General features: G+C 39.4%; 3 protein-coding genes across 4 annotated transcripts in view; 1 reads left to right on the plus strand and 2 right to left on the minus strand.

Annotated features, from left to right (window-relative positions):
- Positions 1–8,530, minus strand: part of npr2 (natriuretic peptide receptor 2) — a 50,935-nt gene extending 42,405 nt beyond the window's left edge. Inside the window, exons 1-2 of the mRNA XM_085925453.1 lie at positions 8,296–8,530; positions 6,300–7,361 (exon numbers count right to left, since the gene is read on the minus strand). Coding sequence (XP_085781579.1) covers positions 6,300–6,996 — 697 coding nt within the window. The 5' untranslated portion in view covers positions 6,997–7,361; positions 8,296–8,530. The remainder of the gene's footprint in view (positions 1–6,299; positions 7,362–8,295) is intronic.
- Positions 8,531–9,151: 621 nt separating this feature from the next.
- alad (aminolevulinate dehydratase) lies at positions 9,152–14,794 on the minus strand. Of its 2 annotated transcripts, none has more exons than XM_085925458.1 (12): positions 14,540–14,794; positions 13,987–14,112; positions 13,782–13,832; positions 12,954–13,050; positions 12,573–12,708; positions 12,370–12,453; positions 11,724–11,812; positions 11,349–11,404; positions 11,191–11,278; positions 9,951–10,037; positions 9,693–9,822; positions 9,152–9,433 (listed from the first exon to the last, which is right to left on the minus strand). In XM_085925458.1, the coding sequence occupies exons 2-12, from the start codon at positions 14,103–14,105 to the stop codon at positions 9,375–9,377; spliced, it is 996 nt and encodes a 331-aa protein (XP_085781584.1). In that variant the 5' UTR covers positions 14,106–14,112; positions 14,540–14,794; the 3' UTR covers positions 9,152–9,374. The 2 variants fall into 2 exon arrangements, with proteins under 2 accessions (XP_085781584.1, XP_085781583.1); XM_085925457.1 differs by having other exon boundaries at positions 9,153–9,433; positions 13,987–14,128; positions 14,540–14,792.
- Positions 14,648–16,796, plus strand: tmem203 (transmembrane protein 203). Its single transcript, XM_085925459.1, has 2 exons — positions 14,648–14,956; positions 15,290–16,796. The coding sequence occupies exon 2, from the start codon at positions 15,502–15,504 to the stop codon at positions 15,916–15,918; it is 417 nt and encodes a 138-aa protein (XP_085781585.1). The 5' UTR covers positions 14,648–14,956; positions 15,290–15,501; the 3' UTR covers positions 15,919–16,796.
- Positions 16,797–16,865: the final 69 nt, after the last annotated feature.

Below are 16,865 nucleotides of genomic sequence, written 5' to 3' on the forward strand. Positions count from 1 at the left end.
CCCAGGTGATGGATCAAAATCACATAGGGATGGGTTAAATGCAGAGGACAAATTTCACCACGCCCAGATGTGTGTGTGTGACGATGATCATTGGGACTTTAACTTTTTGAGTTTACTGGACAATAAATCTTGGCATTCATAAAACTCTCCAAATCAATTGAACAGATTTTTTTTTTTTAATGTTTTTGCAATCCATGACCTTCAAGCTTTGAGCTTTTGCCCCACTCCTAAAAACGTCACCTAAAAATGGAATGTCAACTAAATCTGTGCTTATTATTTAAATGGGTTTCAGCCTAAATGAAAAACATTCACAGGCGTAGTCAAAATTAAACCAACATCTTATTGTCTGCTCTTACGAAAATCAACCTGAAGGCCCGTCTGTTTGAAATGAACTTTCACCCTTCCTCCTACACTTGCCTGCTTTTGCACAGCAAAAATATATAACCACCAGTATTTTCATTCCAGACATATGCTGGACCGGAGGCTCACAGCTCAGAGGCCACTTAGCAGACATTTCCTCATTGGTTGGACTAATGTTGAACGCCAACTGTCATCTGTTCCATCATGGTTTAACCATGCCAAGCAGTTCTGCTGTCTCCTGGATTGCACCCAAAATAAATGCCCTAACAGTCGGGGGCAAAATGGCCTTGTGTGTTATTGCAGCCTAAAGTAGACAGACTCACTCTTCAAAATCATACTCCTTCTATTTCCTCCTTTCTTACTATATTGACAACACACATGAATAATATTTGATCTCCAAAACATTAAATAAAACTGTAGAAATAGTACTGGGGAAACACAAAAATTTAAATGTCATGCATGATGTTGAGCAAAAATGTCATAATATGGTCTTTTCACATATGACCGAAGTCTTTGACTTTTTTGCCACCAGCCTCAACAAAGAATGAGAGTTTGTTTTGTATTTTATATACTGTAGTATATCATAAAAGCAGAAGGTCACAGTTCATGTCCTGCTGTCTAGACTCATAAGCTGAATACACAGATGGAAGTGGAATTTTTTTTATACCAACTCAAGCTCTGCTTTCAAACAACTGAGTCTTTCTTTACCTGAATAATCAGAAGTAGTTTTAATTCCATTTTAAATGTATTTTATGTGATGGTGTTTATTTTCTCTTTTATGCAATCATAAAGGTCCTTCTTTTGGAATAAAATACAGTTCCTTTCCTGTTCTGAAATGAGTAAACCCCAGTGCATAAAGGAAGATGCATAAAGCTATGCTTGGATGAGTTCGATGAGGGAGAACCTGACTCACCCCATCGATCCCTGACCTCAATACCATCAAACACATGTCAGAACTATAAGAGATTGTAAACCAGGCTCTCAACATTAGTGACTTCTGATGATTCAACAGTGAGAATTGGTCGGGGGGGCAGAGTGAAGACTGAACCCAGCAGCACAAAGTAACTAAAATGTGTTTTGTTCAATAATGGAAAATAGTATGGGACCGATTCCCACGACCACAGTAAATGTACTTCCCACATCTTCGTTTTCCAGGAATTACAAGGAAGAATTTGGGGAGCTAAAATGATGGATAGAGGTTTGACTGTGCAACTGCACACAATCACTTTGTCAGCTGTTAAAGCTCAAATGACGTGAGTCATCACCATAGTTTAGTGCACTTCTTCCCAGTCTCAGCCTCTTGTCATCCAAACCCAGTTTGGGAGAGCTGATAGCCTTGAGGTTATCTGTTGGTAAAAGTGAATGCCGAGCAAGCTTTAACAAAACCATTTGCTTCCATGACCTCCAGCTCACAAGAGCAACATCATGATTCATCCAGGCTGCAGGGGCTGGGGCTTTTCTTTTCTTTAATTAGCAAAGTACAGCGCCTTTGCTATTATTTGTATTTGTACAACTGATCAACACAATAATTCAGCTTGTATTTATTATACTACCAGAAAGATTTATAATTAAGATCCATTCGTCTGTGCTCAATTCAGTGATCCATGATTTATAAATACAATTGCAACAAAGCCTGCAAACATTGATGATTAAAATCCAATTACATACTGTTTTGAACATATGATACAGTGTGACTTATTGTTGATTGGAGTGGAGTATATGTAACTGAGCAAAATACCACAGGTTCGTTTAAAAGTCATGAAAGGTAAAATTCAATTAAAACGTAAAGAAACATAGCAAATAATAAATACAAATTTCAGTTTCAACAATTTAGTACAGTACTCGAGTTTTGCCATTCTGTATTAATGACACTTTTATTTAATGGTCTGAACGTTCGTTTTAGATTTTTAGTTTAGTATTTTGTTGTTGTAAAAGCTTCAAAGCTTCTAAGGTGTCAAACGGTACGGCCCGCCACATCATTTTATGTGATCTGCAAAGACAAATTTTGCAGTGACTTTGTGTAACTTTGTGTTACTAAAATTACAAATTGCCTTCACTTTAAAAAAGAAATAGAGACATATTGCTGGCAATTTTTATTAGCATGCATCATTTTAAAATATTTAAACAGCTTTTACTCGTCTCTGATTTCAAAACTAGTTATTCATCAGTTTGTTTTGTAGCCTACATTGTATATAGAAGACGTTGACAATCATACTGGCCCTCCAAGGGAAATTATGACTATGATACGGCCCGCAACAAAAATGAGTTTGACACCCTTGCTCTAATACATTCTTCACTCACTCACTCACTCACTCACTCACTCACTCACTCACTCACTCACTCACTCACTCACTCACTCACTCACTCACTCACTCACTCACTCACTCACTCACTCACTCACTCACACACAGAGGCGCATTGAGTGTGTGTGCAGGGTTAGGAGGCCAGGTGAAAGGTGGAACAGCTGCTGTGACACGTTTCTGTGAGTTGTTTAACACACTCCTCAATTCTTCTTTATTTGTGACCTGACCTGTCCAAAATCCTGTGTGTTATCCAGGTGGCTGAGATGGAACCCAAAGCTTTGTCTGAACTGTAATAAGGATGTCTCTGCTGTTGCGCAAGGTCACTATGTAAAGCACTTTCCATCTCTTAGCATAGTAACAAGATTCACATTAATAGTCAGACACATTTACCGTTGCTGTGCCCAGAGATTCATATTGGCCTAGAAAGACATGCAAAATCTTCAGGACAACACTAAAGGGTCGTCAAACAAAAATGCAGCACTTTTTGGGAATAGTTGCTGGCCCTGCCAGAGACTAATTTACTCACAATTACTCAACCAAACGTTGATCATCACAATGTTTAAAAAGCAGTCATTCCACGATCGAGTGACTTGACATGTTGACTTTAATTTGACTTGATTTTATACAGAGTTTGGAGTTCAAAATTTGGGAATCGTGTTCACCCTGAATGTGCATTATTTAGAAAGTCTTGTAAGTGTAAAATCAGAGCCATGCATACTAGTGTATCGGAAAAATGTGGCATAGGCAGTTTTGAAGCTCAAACAGCCTTTATCGATCGCAGTCTTTGTGGTTGTACCATGTAGTGTTGTTCTGACTTCTTCTTATCAAACGCCTTTAAATTAGTCACGGAAATTAGATCACGAAGGTTTACGCGCAAGTCATTTTGCTTTGTACGGTCTTCACAAATCGTCCATTTAAATTACTACTTCAAAAACAGTGAAGTCAATGTGAACAACATTTCGTTCTGAGTTTATTTTAAATATTTATATTTAACCAAAGCGACGTCCCAATGTATTTACGATGAAAACCATTGGGGTCCATGACCAAACCGCGTTAGACAAAAGGAAGAATCAAAGCGTGTTCTATCGGAGTTTAGGTGTATTGAGTTTATTTTACACTTCAAATTAAGGACTCATAGAAAAATGACTAAATTTAGGTAACATCATTTGAAAATATAATATTTTACCTTAAGAGTACAACACAACTATGAAAAAGTCAAATTAACTGGTCAATTTAAAGATGAAATCAACATCGCTTAGAACAAAATGTGCTTAGTAGGGCTAGGAGAGTCACAATATACGTATTTCATGTCAGTTGAAATATTATCATTGATGATAACAATTAATTAATTTTACCAATTTAAAATCAGAAAAGCAATTAGTTAGATAAAATTAAATTTAAAAACAAGTAACAGCAGTTACCTAAAAACACAAAACAGCTACTGTATTTGTGGTTTCATCACTGTTTGGGAAAGATTACTGACTAGACTTGTCGCATTATTCCCTCTTTTCATGTAGCAGAGCATGTTTATTTGACATTGATTATACTGTATCTGTTAACTTGAGAAAGAACTTTTGATTGAAGAATATATAGCCATATATTGAGTTTTGTTTCTTCTGCAATTATTGCTATTAAGTCACATAAACCAGAGTCTAATACCACATTTCCGTTGAATATTGACTATTATCAAAATAATGTTCTATCCATCTATTTTCTATCTCGTTTGTGTTTCATAGGCTTGAAAATGAGCTGGAACGTATTCCAACGGACTTTGGGAAAAAGGGAGCGTACAGATAACCTAACATGGGAGTTGTTTATAAGTGACAAAGAGGACAAAGATTTCGATGGATTTAATGATTTGGAGTGACGCGGATGGTTCGATAAACTTGTTATTTATGTTGTAGGTTTTTGAATAACTCTTAATGTGTTACATCAGGCACGTTCTCAGTTCCTCATTTATGTGTTTATGTAACATTAGCATACCGTACCATTCAGCCTGATGTTGCCTATTCATGTCTGTTCTTGGTGTTGGATATTGTCAAATAAATTTCCCACAAAAATGTGACTTATACTCCGGTGCGACTTATATATGGTTTTTATTTTCTTTATTATGCATTTTATGGCTGGTGCGACTTGTACTCCGAAGCGACTTATAGTCTGGAAAATATGGTAATAATAATAACGGCACACTGATTAGCACGTCCGTCTCACAGTTCGAAGGGTGCGGGTTTGATTCCACCTCTGGCCCTCCCTGTGTAGAGTTTGCATGTTCTCCCCATGCCCACGTGGGTTTTCTCCAAGCATTTCGGTTTCCTCCCACATCCCAAAAATATGCATGGTCGGCTTATTGAGCATTCCAAATTGATCGTAGGTGTGAGTGCGAGTGCGGATGGTTGTTCGTCTCTGTGTGCCCTGAAATTGGCTGGCAACCGATTCAGCGTGTTCCCCGCCTACTGCCTAATGACTACTGGGATAGGCTCCAGCATGCCCGCGACCCCCATGGGGACAAACGGTATAGAAAATGGATGGATAATAATAACAATAATAGTAATAAAATCATTATTATAATAAGATGCATATCCAATAATAATAATATACTAATATATTATTATTATTATTATTATTATTATCATAGTTCATACAACAGGTCAATTTATTGGCTTTCAGGCCATAAAAATTGTTATACATGAGCAGAAAGGTTGCTGGTGAGAGATAATGCAGACAAAATGTTTCCTTTGCAGATCAGCCCATCAATGGCATGCAGTCAGAGCCATTACGACAGCTGTGTAAACAATTCTTCCTTTAAAAGATAATATCATAAAAATAACATTTTCTAATATCTACCCTGTTTAGACTAGTTGTTGTGGCCTTGTATTGGAAGCTACTTTCAAAACTCAAAATATTATATATGTTCAAATATACTATTGCGCCTGGACAACCCAAACTACATGTTATACTGATAGTTCATTTTAGGACATTCATTCATTCATTCATTCATTTTCTGAACCGCTTAGTCCCCACGGGGGTCGCGGGCGTGCTGGAGCTTATCCCAGCCGTCATCGGGCAGTAGGCGGGGGACACCCTGAACTGGTTGCCAACCAATCGCAGGGCACACAGAGACGAACAACCAATAACAGTTAATTTGTCAGCTTTTCGGGGAAATTTTTTTCAATGTTTATGAGTAATCATAGCACAATAGAGTATATGTAACACTCATCTACATAAGAAAGGTTCAAGTATGTTGAAAGAAATTACCGACTTTCACTTACTCTGTCCCAAAACGATTATTTACTTACAATGATCTACAACAAACATCTTTTTTTCATATATGCTGTCTACGTATAGTGACATTATATATAGATTTTGTGACATTCAATTTCTCATGTAAAATGTGTACCTCGCCTAATGGTTGGGAAACAACTCAATAAAAGTTATCTTTCAGTAGGTACCCCCCCAATGCTCTTGGTCCCTTTGTAAAAAACTTTGGGGGGTAAAAAATGTATCTGAAGTTTTATGTTTATACGTTTTTTAATTTGAGCCATATTCCGATTAAATTTTCTCAAATGATCATATTATAGGTTGTATTTCAGTTTGATGGATTTGTAACTGCAATATTTAGATAGAACTAGTACTTACTTCTGCCTCGCTCCTTCATAAAGCCAATGAGCTCCTTGTAGTACTTGAAGTCGTCTTCATAGGGCTGCGCCTCCACGGTGATATTCATCTCCTCCTTCAGCTTCAGGTAGATGCCCTCCGAAAGGAAGTAGTGCGGCCGATCGTCATGCCTGAGGTCGTGGAAGATGACCACGGCGCGGGACGTCCAGTTAAAATGCGTGTGCAGCATGTTGGCGAAGTCCCCCAGCTTGGTGGTGGACGGGCCGCTGCGCACGATGGTTCGATACTCGTCGCGCTTATCAAACCCGTACGCGGGTCCTCCAGCGGTGATGAGTGGGAGTTTCCAGTGGGATGCGAAGCGCCCCACGGAGGCGAGTGGGTACACGCAGCCGGGCCCGAAAAATGCGTCTGGACGGATGTAGAGTTTGGCGTCCACAGCAACCACCTGGGCTCGGCTCTCGGCGCACGAACCCGCCGCCGGGTCCTCGGTGCTGTAGTTGAGGATGTTAATGGATCGGCCGAGGAGCAGTCCGTGTTTGCCGTGGAGATCTTCGTGCGCCATGAGGATGGCTGGGAAGACGCGTGGCAGAGCCCAGGGGTACTTGTGGTGGTTGTCTGGCAGCATCACCGCCACAGTTATGTTGCTCCTACACGACGGGAGAAGGCAGCAGGACACGGCCAACATCAGGCAACATCCCAGCGCTTTTCTGCAGCCCATGACGCACGTAGCGAGGAGTCTCGTACGGCACCGGTTGGAGTGGAGAAACGACCGGCTGGGCACCCCCTGACGCCAAACATAAGTCTCTCTTTCCTTCTGTTTAGCTTTCGTCTTTCTCCTACTTTCTCTCAAAAGTCACTCAAAGTCAACTGTGTGTGGCGTCATATTTGTATTGTCAGACGGGCTGTGCCATGCGTCCCTGCCGCGTAAATCCACGTCAAAACGAGTTGTGCGCCCAAAGATGGACCTCTCCGTCAGTGAGTCGTCTTCCAACTGATATGAGGGGGAGGCAGAGCATCCATCCAGATGACTTCAACTTTAATAAAAGCAGCCCCTCATACTGCTCGGCCCCCACGCGTCATACGCTGTAAAAAGCACAGTGAGTGGTTGCTGTCAAATTACTTTTAATTTAATCGATCGGTCTAATGAACCCGGGTAGAATATTTAAATATTTGATCAGATTTTAACATTTTTCAGGCCAAATCTACAATATTATTTTTTTATATGTTTAATGAGGGTTTGCCTTATCGATTTACAATCGTGACCCATTAACGGTACCCGATAGAAAAGGATGACAAGTTAGACAATAACAAAAGGCATTGTAACAAAATATACTTGATAATAGATAACGCTCAACCCGATTTTAGTTTTCTTCAATGCAGTGTACAAATACAACTCCCCGAATAGTCGAAAGTCGCCCCCTAGTGTTCATTACATGCGCTACTTTCCAATAAACCCAGTACTTATATAAATTACAGAATCACTCTAATATAGTTGTGCGTAAATGTCTCGGTATTATTCGCTCTTCCAATTATCTTTACCATTGTAATTATTTTGAAAGTAAAAGAAAGTACTCTAAAGCAGTGGCGCCCTGCCTTTTAGCGCCACGGACTGGATTACTGTCAGACAATATTTTCACAGGCCGGTGTTTGATGACGTCACGATTCTTTACTGGGGGGGGGGGGACAACCTTTCAAACCAATTCTAGAAAATCAAAATAAAATATCGAAAGCATCAATAAATCAAATAATCGCCGATTGCACATTGTTTTCGTCGTAATAATTGTCCGTGTTTGAACTACAATCAAATTTCCGCAAAACAGACCAACCACAATCTTAAACGTCATTGTACTGACTTTCCAGCCAATCATGTAACAGAACAATAAAGTGCATTACTACATAAACACCACCTTCCCAACTCAGCCTTCAACCCTTAGTTCCGTGGGGGAATTCTGCATGCGAACACGACAGTGTAACTATAATCATAAACGTGAATCCACTGTGTTTTATGCAACTTTACTTGCAGTATCCTCATACGAACCAACAGCACAAATATGCAGCGCAGGAACGCAGCGTGTAGGACTCGCTTGTTTTTCCCCATTTCCGGGCCATTGGTGTCGAATGGAAACACAGATCGTCACAAACGTGGATGTGAACTGAATACGAACCGCACCAAACGAAATAAAATTAAGTCCGTTTTTGGTCCGGACCAAACAAGCTGTCTGAAGGACTTTTCTGGTCTGAATACACCCTAAAACACTGGTGTCAAACGCAAGGCCCGGGGGCCAAATACGGCCCGCCACGTCATTTTATGTGGCCCGCGAAGACAAATTGTGCATCAAATTCGTGTCATTACTCGAATTCCAAATTGTCTTTATTTTTAATATCTTTTTTTTTTTTCATAATATGAGGTGCTCATACATTTATTTGGGTTGAGAGTCATAATGGCCCTCCGAAAGAACCTATGACTACAATGCGGCCCGCAAAAAAAAACGAGTTTTACACTCCTGCCCTAAACCACACAGGAAAGTGGGCCCTCAAGGACTGTTGTTGCAATTGTCAGTGTTTGGAAATACATGCAAAAATGATCAAGTTAAACTTAATAAACTTTCGGTTTGAATTTTAGGAGGAACCTAAAAATGTAATAATATTTTGAATAAACTTATTGAACAAGTTTATTCATATTGATATCTGCTCAAGTTTTGAATGCACATATCCAATTGTTTCATGTTTCAGTACTTTTTTCATAACTTCATTCAGCAGTTGGGGGTTTGCATCCAAAGATGTTGAGCCAAATTGCCCTAAGTTTAAGTGTAGAGGTGCATTTTAGGTTCATTAAGAAATTTGAGCCAAAAGAGAACTTTTAAATTGTTTGATTGTAATTTATATAGCTAGGAATCTGGGATATAAAAAAAAAATGCATACAACAAAAACTAATATAACATATTTTTACACACATCCCACCAACAAAGACTTTAAATGAATGCCTAAATGTACTGAATTTGTCAAAGCATGTTGCCCTGACATTTTCAAGTGCAGCTTTTTGGTCGTTAGCTTTAAAGACAATATCTTCTTCAATGAGGCTCTGATCTTCATTCGTCACTCTTTCAACCAGTTGAGCAACTGAGGGGTGTAGTAAGTAATGATAATGTCAGCACCTTAAAAAGGAAAAAATATTAGTTCGAAGATTGACAGTAATTTTTTTTCAATATTCAACACACACACACACACACACACACACACACACACACACACACACACACACACACACACACACACACACACACACACACACACACACACACACACACACACACACACACACACACACACACACACACACACACACACACACACACACACACACACACACACACACACACACACACACACACACACAACCACGCGCGTGCTCACCTGCCCTGCGGAAGGCGGTCATGGCCTCCATCACAGCAACTCGCAAGTCAAACGCTCCGGCTTGTGCTCCATGCCACATCATGGCGAACTCTCCCGACACATTATAGACAGCAAGGGGATGAGTGGGGAACTGAGAAGAAACAGAAGAAAACATTTCTCACTACATCACATTACAGCCTAATGACAAATAACATTTTAAAACACTTGGAGAAAGAGGTCTTTTTTTTCCTTCTTCAATTGCTCATCATTAAAACACACCTTGTCCTTGACTTCTCTCACTATGTCCAAATACGGCAGACCCGGTTTCACCATTAGCATATCAGCTCCTTCTCTTACATCACGCTCCTGAGGCACAGAGGTGTTACACAAACTTCACCTTATAGCATTTGTAAACCAAATGTACATGTATACAATTGGGAATATTCAGCATTGTGTTGAAGATGAACCTGAAATTCACTAAAGACTTTACGGGTGAACATAATAGGACCTTCTCAAAACCTTTGAATGAACAATCATCCAATGTTTCAATATTTTTAGCACAACGTCCCATTCCTCTAAAAAAAAGGATCTGAACAGCAACATTTATTAATATTATTATATCTGTGAGTCTTCCATCTCTCGATCTTTGTTGGAACTTGCTGATGAATGTCCCTCTGAGAACATCCTGTTTGAAAGCTCGCAATGGTGAGTTCCTTTTATTGATGAAAGTATGATGAGGGTGACATTATAAAGCAGTTCTACAATTGTACGATGCCGATGGCTTGAGACAAGTGACTTGTCCAAATATTACCAAAACACCGAACAGTTGCACAAGTGCAACAAGAAGGTAATATAAAGTACACCAATAAAAGTTTTAGTGCAATTTGCTGACTCATGAAATGTCAGTTTTGAGTGTGTTCCATATTTTCCGGGCTATAAGTCGCACTAGCCATAAAATGCTAAATAAAGAAGAAAAAGACTTATATAAGTCGCACCGGCGTATAATTTGGGGGAAATGAAACACCAAGAACAGACATGTCATCTTAAAAGGCAATTTAAAAAAAAAAAAAAAAAAAAAAAAAAAGGGGCAACAACAGGCTGAAGGTACAGTATGCTAAAGTTACATAAACACATAAACAAGAAACTGAGAACGTGCCTGACGTAACATATTAAGAGTTATTCAAATAACTATAGCATAAGTAACATGCTAACAAGTTTATCGAACCATCTGCGTCACTCCAAATCATTAAATCCAACGAAATCTTCATCCTTGTTGTCACTTGTAAACAACTCCGCTAACCCCGGAGGTACAAGATACAGTGCTTTCTCTTTTACGTGGCTTACGTCAGACTCATCGTCAGTTGCAGTTCCAATTATTCCACAGGCCTAGGACGCCCTCATTCAGTTTAGTGTGAAAATAACATCTGAAATGATATAATGTGACTGTAAAAAAAAAACAACGACTTATTGTCCGGAAAATATGGTACTTTTTGTGAGTAGAGTGAATACTATTGTTTACCACAGCTCTAATGGCAAGCCCTCTCGCTCCAGGAGGAAGTTGGTAGCAGCGCCTGTCCCCAAAAGCTGGCTTGGACTGTGCAGCATCTCTGCACAGGCACCGCTAGAAGTTTCAATATGTTTAAATACGCAATGTTTGTATACTATACCTTGACTTACCTGAAGGGGCCATAATAACATGAAGCAAACTTGGCACTGTAGCTTAGCACTGACACCTGGAAATAAAAATATGCATAACATACATAAATCATTTGAATTAGGATGAAATTGATTTTTGCAACAAATGAGAGGAAAACATATTGCATCTTGGTCCTGTACAACACTACAGAGCAGCACACTTTAATTTTGTTTGCTATACTAACATTGGTTTTACTACCATTAACTGGAAAACACTGGCTGATCTGAACCCGGGGGGATGGGAACGGGTCTAAATTAACATATGATGTTACCTTTTTAGATTCACTCAATACTACTACTACTACTACTACTAATAATAATAATAGTTTGCCGTAATTCTTTTCCTGTGCAACGTACCTTGTTTCCTAAACCATTTGCAAGCAATGCTTGTTTTATGGCCCAGACTCTGCCATCCATCATATCAGAGGGAGCAATTATGTGACAACCTGCAGTAAAACACAGACCTTCAATATTGAGTTAAAACTGGGGTAAAAATATACATAGTTCATAGTATTTCTCACTATTCCCCCAATTTGGATACATTTCCCTTGTATCTTTTTATACAACCACAATACATATAATACATTACAAAATAACTATTTATATTTTCTAACAGATGCATGGGTAACAAAGCGCTTCACATATGGTAATGGGACTACCACAAAGACAACAGTCAACAGTATATTGAAACACAACAGACCACTAACAGTGTTAAAACCTATAGCCAACTTAATCAAAATGTTTTTTTTAACTCAATCCTATATGTACTACTGTTAGTTTTTCAATCACGTGAGAGACCTTATGATATATAGTCAATATCTATTTCTCATGAAGTATTCTGAAATTCTATTATCGAGACAAGGAAACTCGCACAAGTGAATTTTCGTGTGAAGGCACCCCAAATATATGAAGATTGATAGATAGATAGATAAAATAGATGAGACAGACAGACAGACAGACAGACAGACAGGCAGACCAACAGATTATACAAAACTGTGTTTACCAGCTTTGGCGTAGGCTAATGCCACTTCTGCCAGTCTCAAACAGCTGGCATCATTGTTCAGAGAGCCATCTTCATTCAAGATACCTGGAACAGTAATGAAAATACATAAGGATTTTCTGTGCCAACCCACTGGCCATCTTATTAGAGACCACTGATCCATAAAACATTGCTGAAGACAGTCTATCACAAAATGTAACACTGACCACAGTGACCATGTGACGTGTAGGGACACAAGCAGACGTCACATGCCACCAGCAGATCAGGGAAAACAGATCTGATCTTCTTCACGGCCATCACGGCTGGTGTGTCATCTGTGTCTGCCCCTGACCCTCTGTCATCCTAAACCACAAAAGATCCGCTTATCTGCATATATTCTGACTTAACTTTAAGAGCAGGAATTCTGTTTTCCACGATGATTTTAAACTTCCCAAAATTTAACATGCAACATATTTTCAACATTACAGTCCATATGAATCCCCTTAATGAATAAATGATTCAGTCCACGCATTAGTTCTCATTACATCCAAATACAGTGACACTTTCCATCTATATCCTTGCTCTCATTGAACATTCATTGTACATACCTTTGCTATATTTGCAGGCACCCCAAAAATCAGCACACACTTCAAACCATTCATCACGAGCGGCTGCAACATTCCCTCCAGTTTATTCACTCCATATCTATGAAAGGGAATACATTAGAAGCGTATTCATTGTAAATTATAAAACATGATTGATTATTTATACCGATTTAATTATCAGCCTTAGTCTTCTAACTTGTATTGCAAATAATACTAACTTAATTAATTATCTAATTAGTACTTGGTGCCTATCAATTAATATTCTATGTTTGAGTATTTTGGGCCACAGATTTGTTATCAACTAATTGATTTTCAACAGTGCTGGTTGATGCTTTAGTGCACTTCATAATGCCTAGTTTCAAGACATGGTTCATCAACAACCAATTTTACATAACCAAATTCTTTACGATCAATGAAGCTGTTTAGTTTATTATTATGCCCATTCATAACATGCGTGCAATCGTTGCAATCAGACATCAACCAAACCAATAGGTCAGTGAAATAGCATGCTTTGACTGAAAATGACCAAAGTCTACAAGCGTGAAGACAATCAGAATTATGAATGAGAAATGTTATATTGTTGTAAAATGTACCACCAAGTTTCACAACAACATCACCCGTTTGCATGTAACACTTGCTCATCTTATCTGTGTCCAGAAACAGCATTTTGTGCTCGATCCACCCTGACTTGTGTTTTTTTTTTTATCTCAGGACACACCCTTTCATATCAGTTGCCATTTTTGCACACATTTTTCCACCCATGAACATGGATGGGGAATTCGATGTAGTCTCGAATTAAATACTATCTGGATTTTGTGTCGTATTTCTCACCTGGCTTGTCCAGGCAGGCTTCCAATAGGCTCCACAGCATCAACATTGTCTCTATACAGTTGGCAAGGAACATGGAGTAAGACCAAGAGAAAAACTTACTGTAACCCATTATGCCTTCATTTATGTTGTTGTAACAAACAGAAAATTAAAGCCCCATACTTAAAATGTCATTGAATTTCACATAAAAATAACGTTTGTCACTTACGTGATGAAAATTGGGTATATTAAGTTTTCTGCTCTTATATCTGTGGCACAGGTCTGCCAGTATCTTAATGTTGGATGGAAGTAGCCACTATGAATGATGGACTGTACTGGTACCTGCATCTTGACCCTGAGACAGACAAATGCTGTACACACAAATATAGACAATGAGGAGAAGACATTGGGAATGTCTCCATGAAGAATCACCTCATGCACATCATTGTCCTTCATCACGGTTCAGTCAGCGTTAAAACTGACCAAGCATGCGTGAAGCTGCTTCTCATACAACTGTGGTTTACTAAATGGCTTTTTAAAAGTCTATTTATATAATGCTACCAAGTCCATTAATGAGCATAAACACAACACTATAAATTAGGTTGTAAGCAAACAACTTTGACACATTTTTAACATTTTGGATTGGGTGCGTTTGAAGACAGCGGGCAAACTCAAGTGGGTGGTCATTTCTGGCAGGAAAAATGTTTGAAGTTACGCAAAACTTCCAAAAGACCTCAACAAGAAACTAATAATAAAACGAAAGAGTTAAAAACTGTACTTACCTGGAGAAACTAGGCAAGTGCAACTGCGTGACTCTCCTTCAGTGGATTGACTTACTAGTCGATTTTTCTTCTTTAGATTCGACTCACACTGTTAATACTTAGCTAGTTATCACTATCGCCATCTAGCGACTCGGTGGTTGCTAAAACCAAAACAATTTTACTAGGCATATCCCATCAAACGAATAATTACATTGTGGAATTTATCGTAGGATTAATTTGACACGTCAAAACATTGGGCAATTTGTTAAAAACAGACGCCACAAGTAGTAGTGTATCGGCCACTGTACTATTGCATGGTATTCTCGCGATGTTGCCGCAACGGTGAGATAAAAATGACGATGCTAATGCCGTGTTAGCATTGTGCATGGTCGCTTTTCCACAACTAAACGGAAAAGACAGCACTCCACTCCGACTGAGGTACAGAAACGTGTAGTCACACAATTACGTGTCCATACACGTCAATTCAAGAGTTATTTAGAACGCTAGTTTGACTGTTTCCTCTCCGGTAATGTGTTGTTTGCTAGAACTTGTGTTGCTATGAGGCTGGCTCCAATGTTAAGCTCTCTGCGACGATGCCTCGTTGTCTGCGCTTCAATATGGACTGAATTTAACAGTTTTCGCTTGGATAACACTAGCTGATATGCCAGATGAATGTGTGCGATAAAATGTGTGCATATACGGCCAGTCGATGCTGCTAAACGAATTAAATAAAGGTCATGTCCTCACACTTTTATTGTCATTGTTTTCTAGGAGTGTTTTCTGATATCCAGAGACTTGGAGTACATCTTGCATCTGGATGGATTCAGAGATGTAGCGAAAAGTGAAGTGTCTCTTATGAGCTTTATGACCTCCCTCGACCAGACACATTTGGCAAGTCTTAACTCCTGTTGGGTGGCATCTACTCAAGGCACCAGTTGCTTTTCAACAGTACATATCTAACTGAACATCCAGATTTCTCCACCATGCTGTTCTCTTTACGTGAACTTGTTCAGTGGCTAGGCTTTGCCACCTTTGAACTCTTTCTTCACTTACTGGCGTTGCTGATTTTCAGTATGCTGGTTGCCCTTCGTGCTGACATGTTCACCCCCACGTTAAGCTGGTGGTTGGTGTTCGTCCCCTTGTTTGCCGCTGACGGTCTCAGCACCTACTTCACGGCTATAGTATCCATCCGGCTTTACCAGGAGAATGAGAAGCGCCTGGCAGTGCTACGGCTGCTTTGGGTGCTGACGGTGCTCAGTCTGAAGCTGGTTTGTGAGGTGCTGCTGTGCCAAAAGTTGGCGGAGCAAGAACAAGCCAGAGACCTTTGGTTTGGCCTCATCGTCTCACCACTGTTCATCCTTCTGCAGCTGCTGATGATACGAGCATGCCGAGTGAACTGAGGAGGTGGTTGGATGTTTAATATCGGTTTTCATCTGCTGTCAATAAGTTTAAAGCACAACAAGGGTCTGTGCTTCAGTTTGGCTCTATGGCACCACCTTGTTTGTTGTGAACATGCATCCAAGTCTTATGTTCCACGTGTTGCACACATTTCATTTGTGTCTGTGTTTCTAATTCAACCAAACGGAACAAAAACTGTCACTGCGTTTGGTTGTTTAGATATACAGTGCTTCAAAATGTCTGCTGTATTATGGAGAAATTCCTACCTTTGTGGCAATGTATTTTGGGGGAAAAAAAATTTACGTGTCCATTCCAGCAACCTTTGACCTTGAAGTTCAAGCATAGTCACATTATTTTATGCTAAACATTTGATTTGCTCCTGACAATAAAATGAAGTCAGAGATTGTGATATGACAACTTTGAGAGCAGTCAACAGACTGAGTTTTCACACATTTGTGAGTTGTTGGGGGTGCATGGTGTGAGATATTGTGTGGATATGGGACGTAAGAGTGCCTCTTATTTGTGCAATAGGTGATAGACAACCTTTGAAGAAAAAAAGCAATGCACACAACGCAGTGGGATACCGTGGGATAAGAAACACGACACAAGCAGTTGCACCAGTAATGTTTTCTTCTTGAGTTGGAAAAATTAAGTTTAAGTGAGTCCATTTTTCTTTTTATTTTGCCTGCTGCCCACACGTGCACATAGATGACAAGCATGTTGGCAAATGGCAGCGGTGTCTAAAATTGGCCATTGTGTGGAAAGTACATGGCACTTTGTATATGTCGATGTAGCTGAGACTTTGACAAGATATTTATGATTTGTTATTACTGCAATTTAAGATGTATATAAGATGTAAATAAACCAATATTTAATCTTGTTCTTTTCTGAGAAACTACAAGCGGGTAAGGGCCTCAGTAACCAGTGGTAGTCTAGCACTCCTTCATAT

Source organism: Syngnathus leptorhynchus, chromosome 12 (assembly GCF_054491065.1).
Source record: "Syngnathus leptorhynchus isolate UIUO chromosome 12, UIUO_Slep, whole genome shotgun sequence".
NCBI classification, from domain to species: domain Eukaryota; kingdom Metazoa; phylum Chordata; class Actinopteri; order Syngnathiformes; family Syngnathidae; genus Syngnathus; species Syngnathus leptorhynchus.

Bases quoted from the DNA above. Each gene is read 5' to 3' on its own strand.
- alad (XM_085925458.1), bottom strand. From the start codon at position 14,105: ATGCAGGTACCAGTACAGTCCATCATTCATAGTGGCTACTTCCATCCA. The intron at 11,813-12,369 runs GTAAACACAGTT...GTTTTACTGCAG, and splicing joins ATTAGCCTACGCCAAAGCTG to GTTGTCACATAATTGCTCCC. The intron at 9,434-9,692 runs GTGAGCACGCGC...TTCCTTTTTAAG, and splicing joins GACCGCCTTCCGCAGGGCAG to GTGCTGACATTATCATTACT.
- tmem203 (XM_085925459.1), top strand. From the start codon at position 15,502: ATGCTGTTCTCTTTACGTGAACTTGTTCAGTGGCTAGGCTTTGCCACC.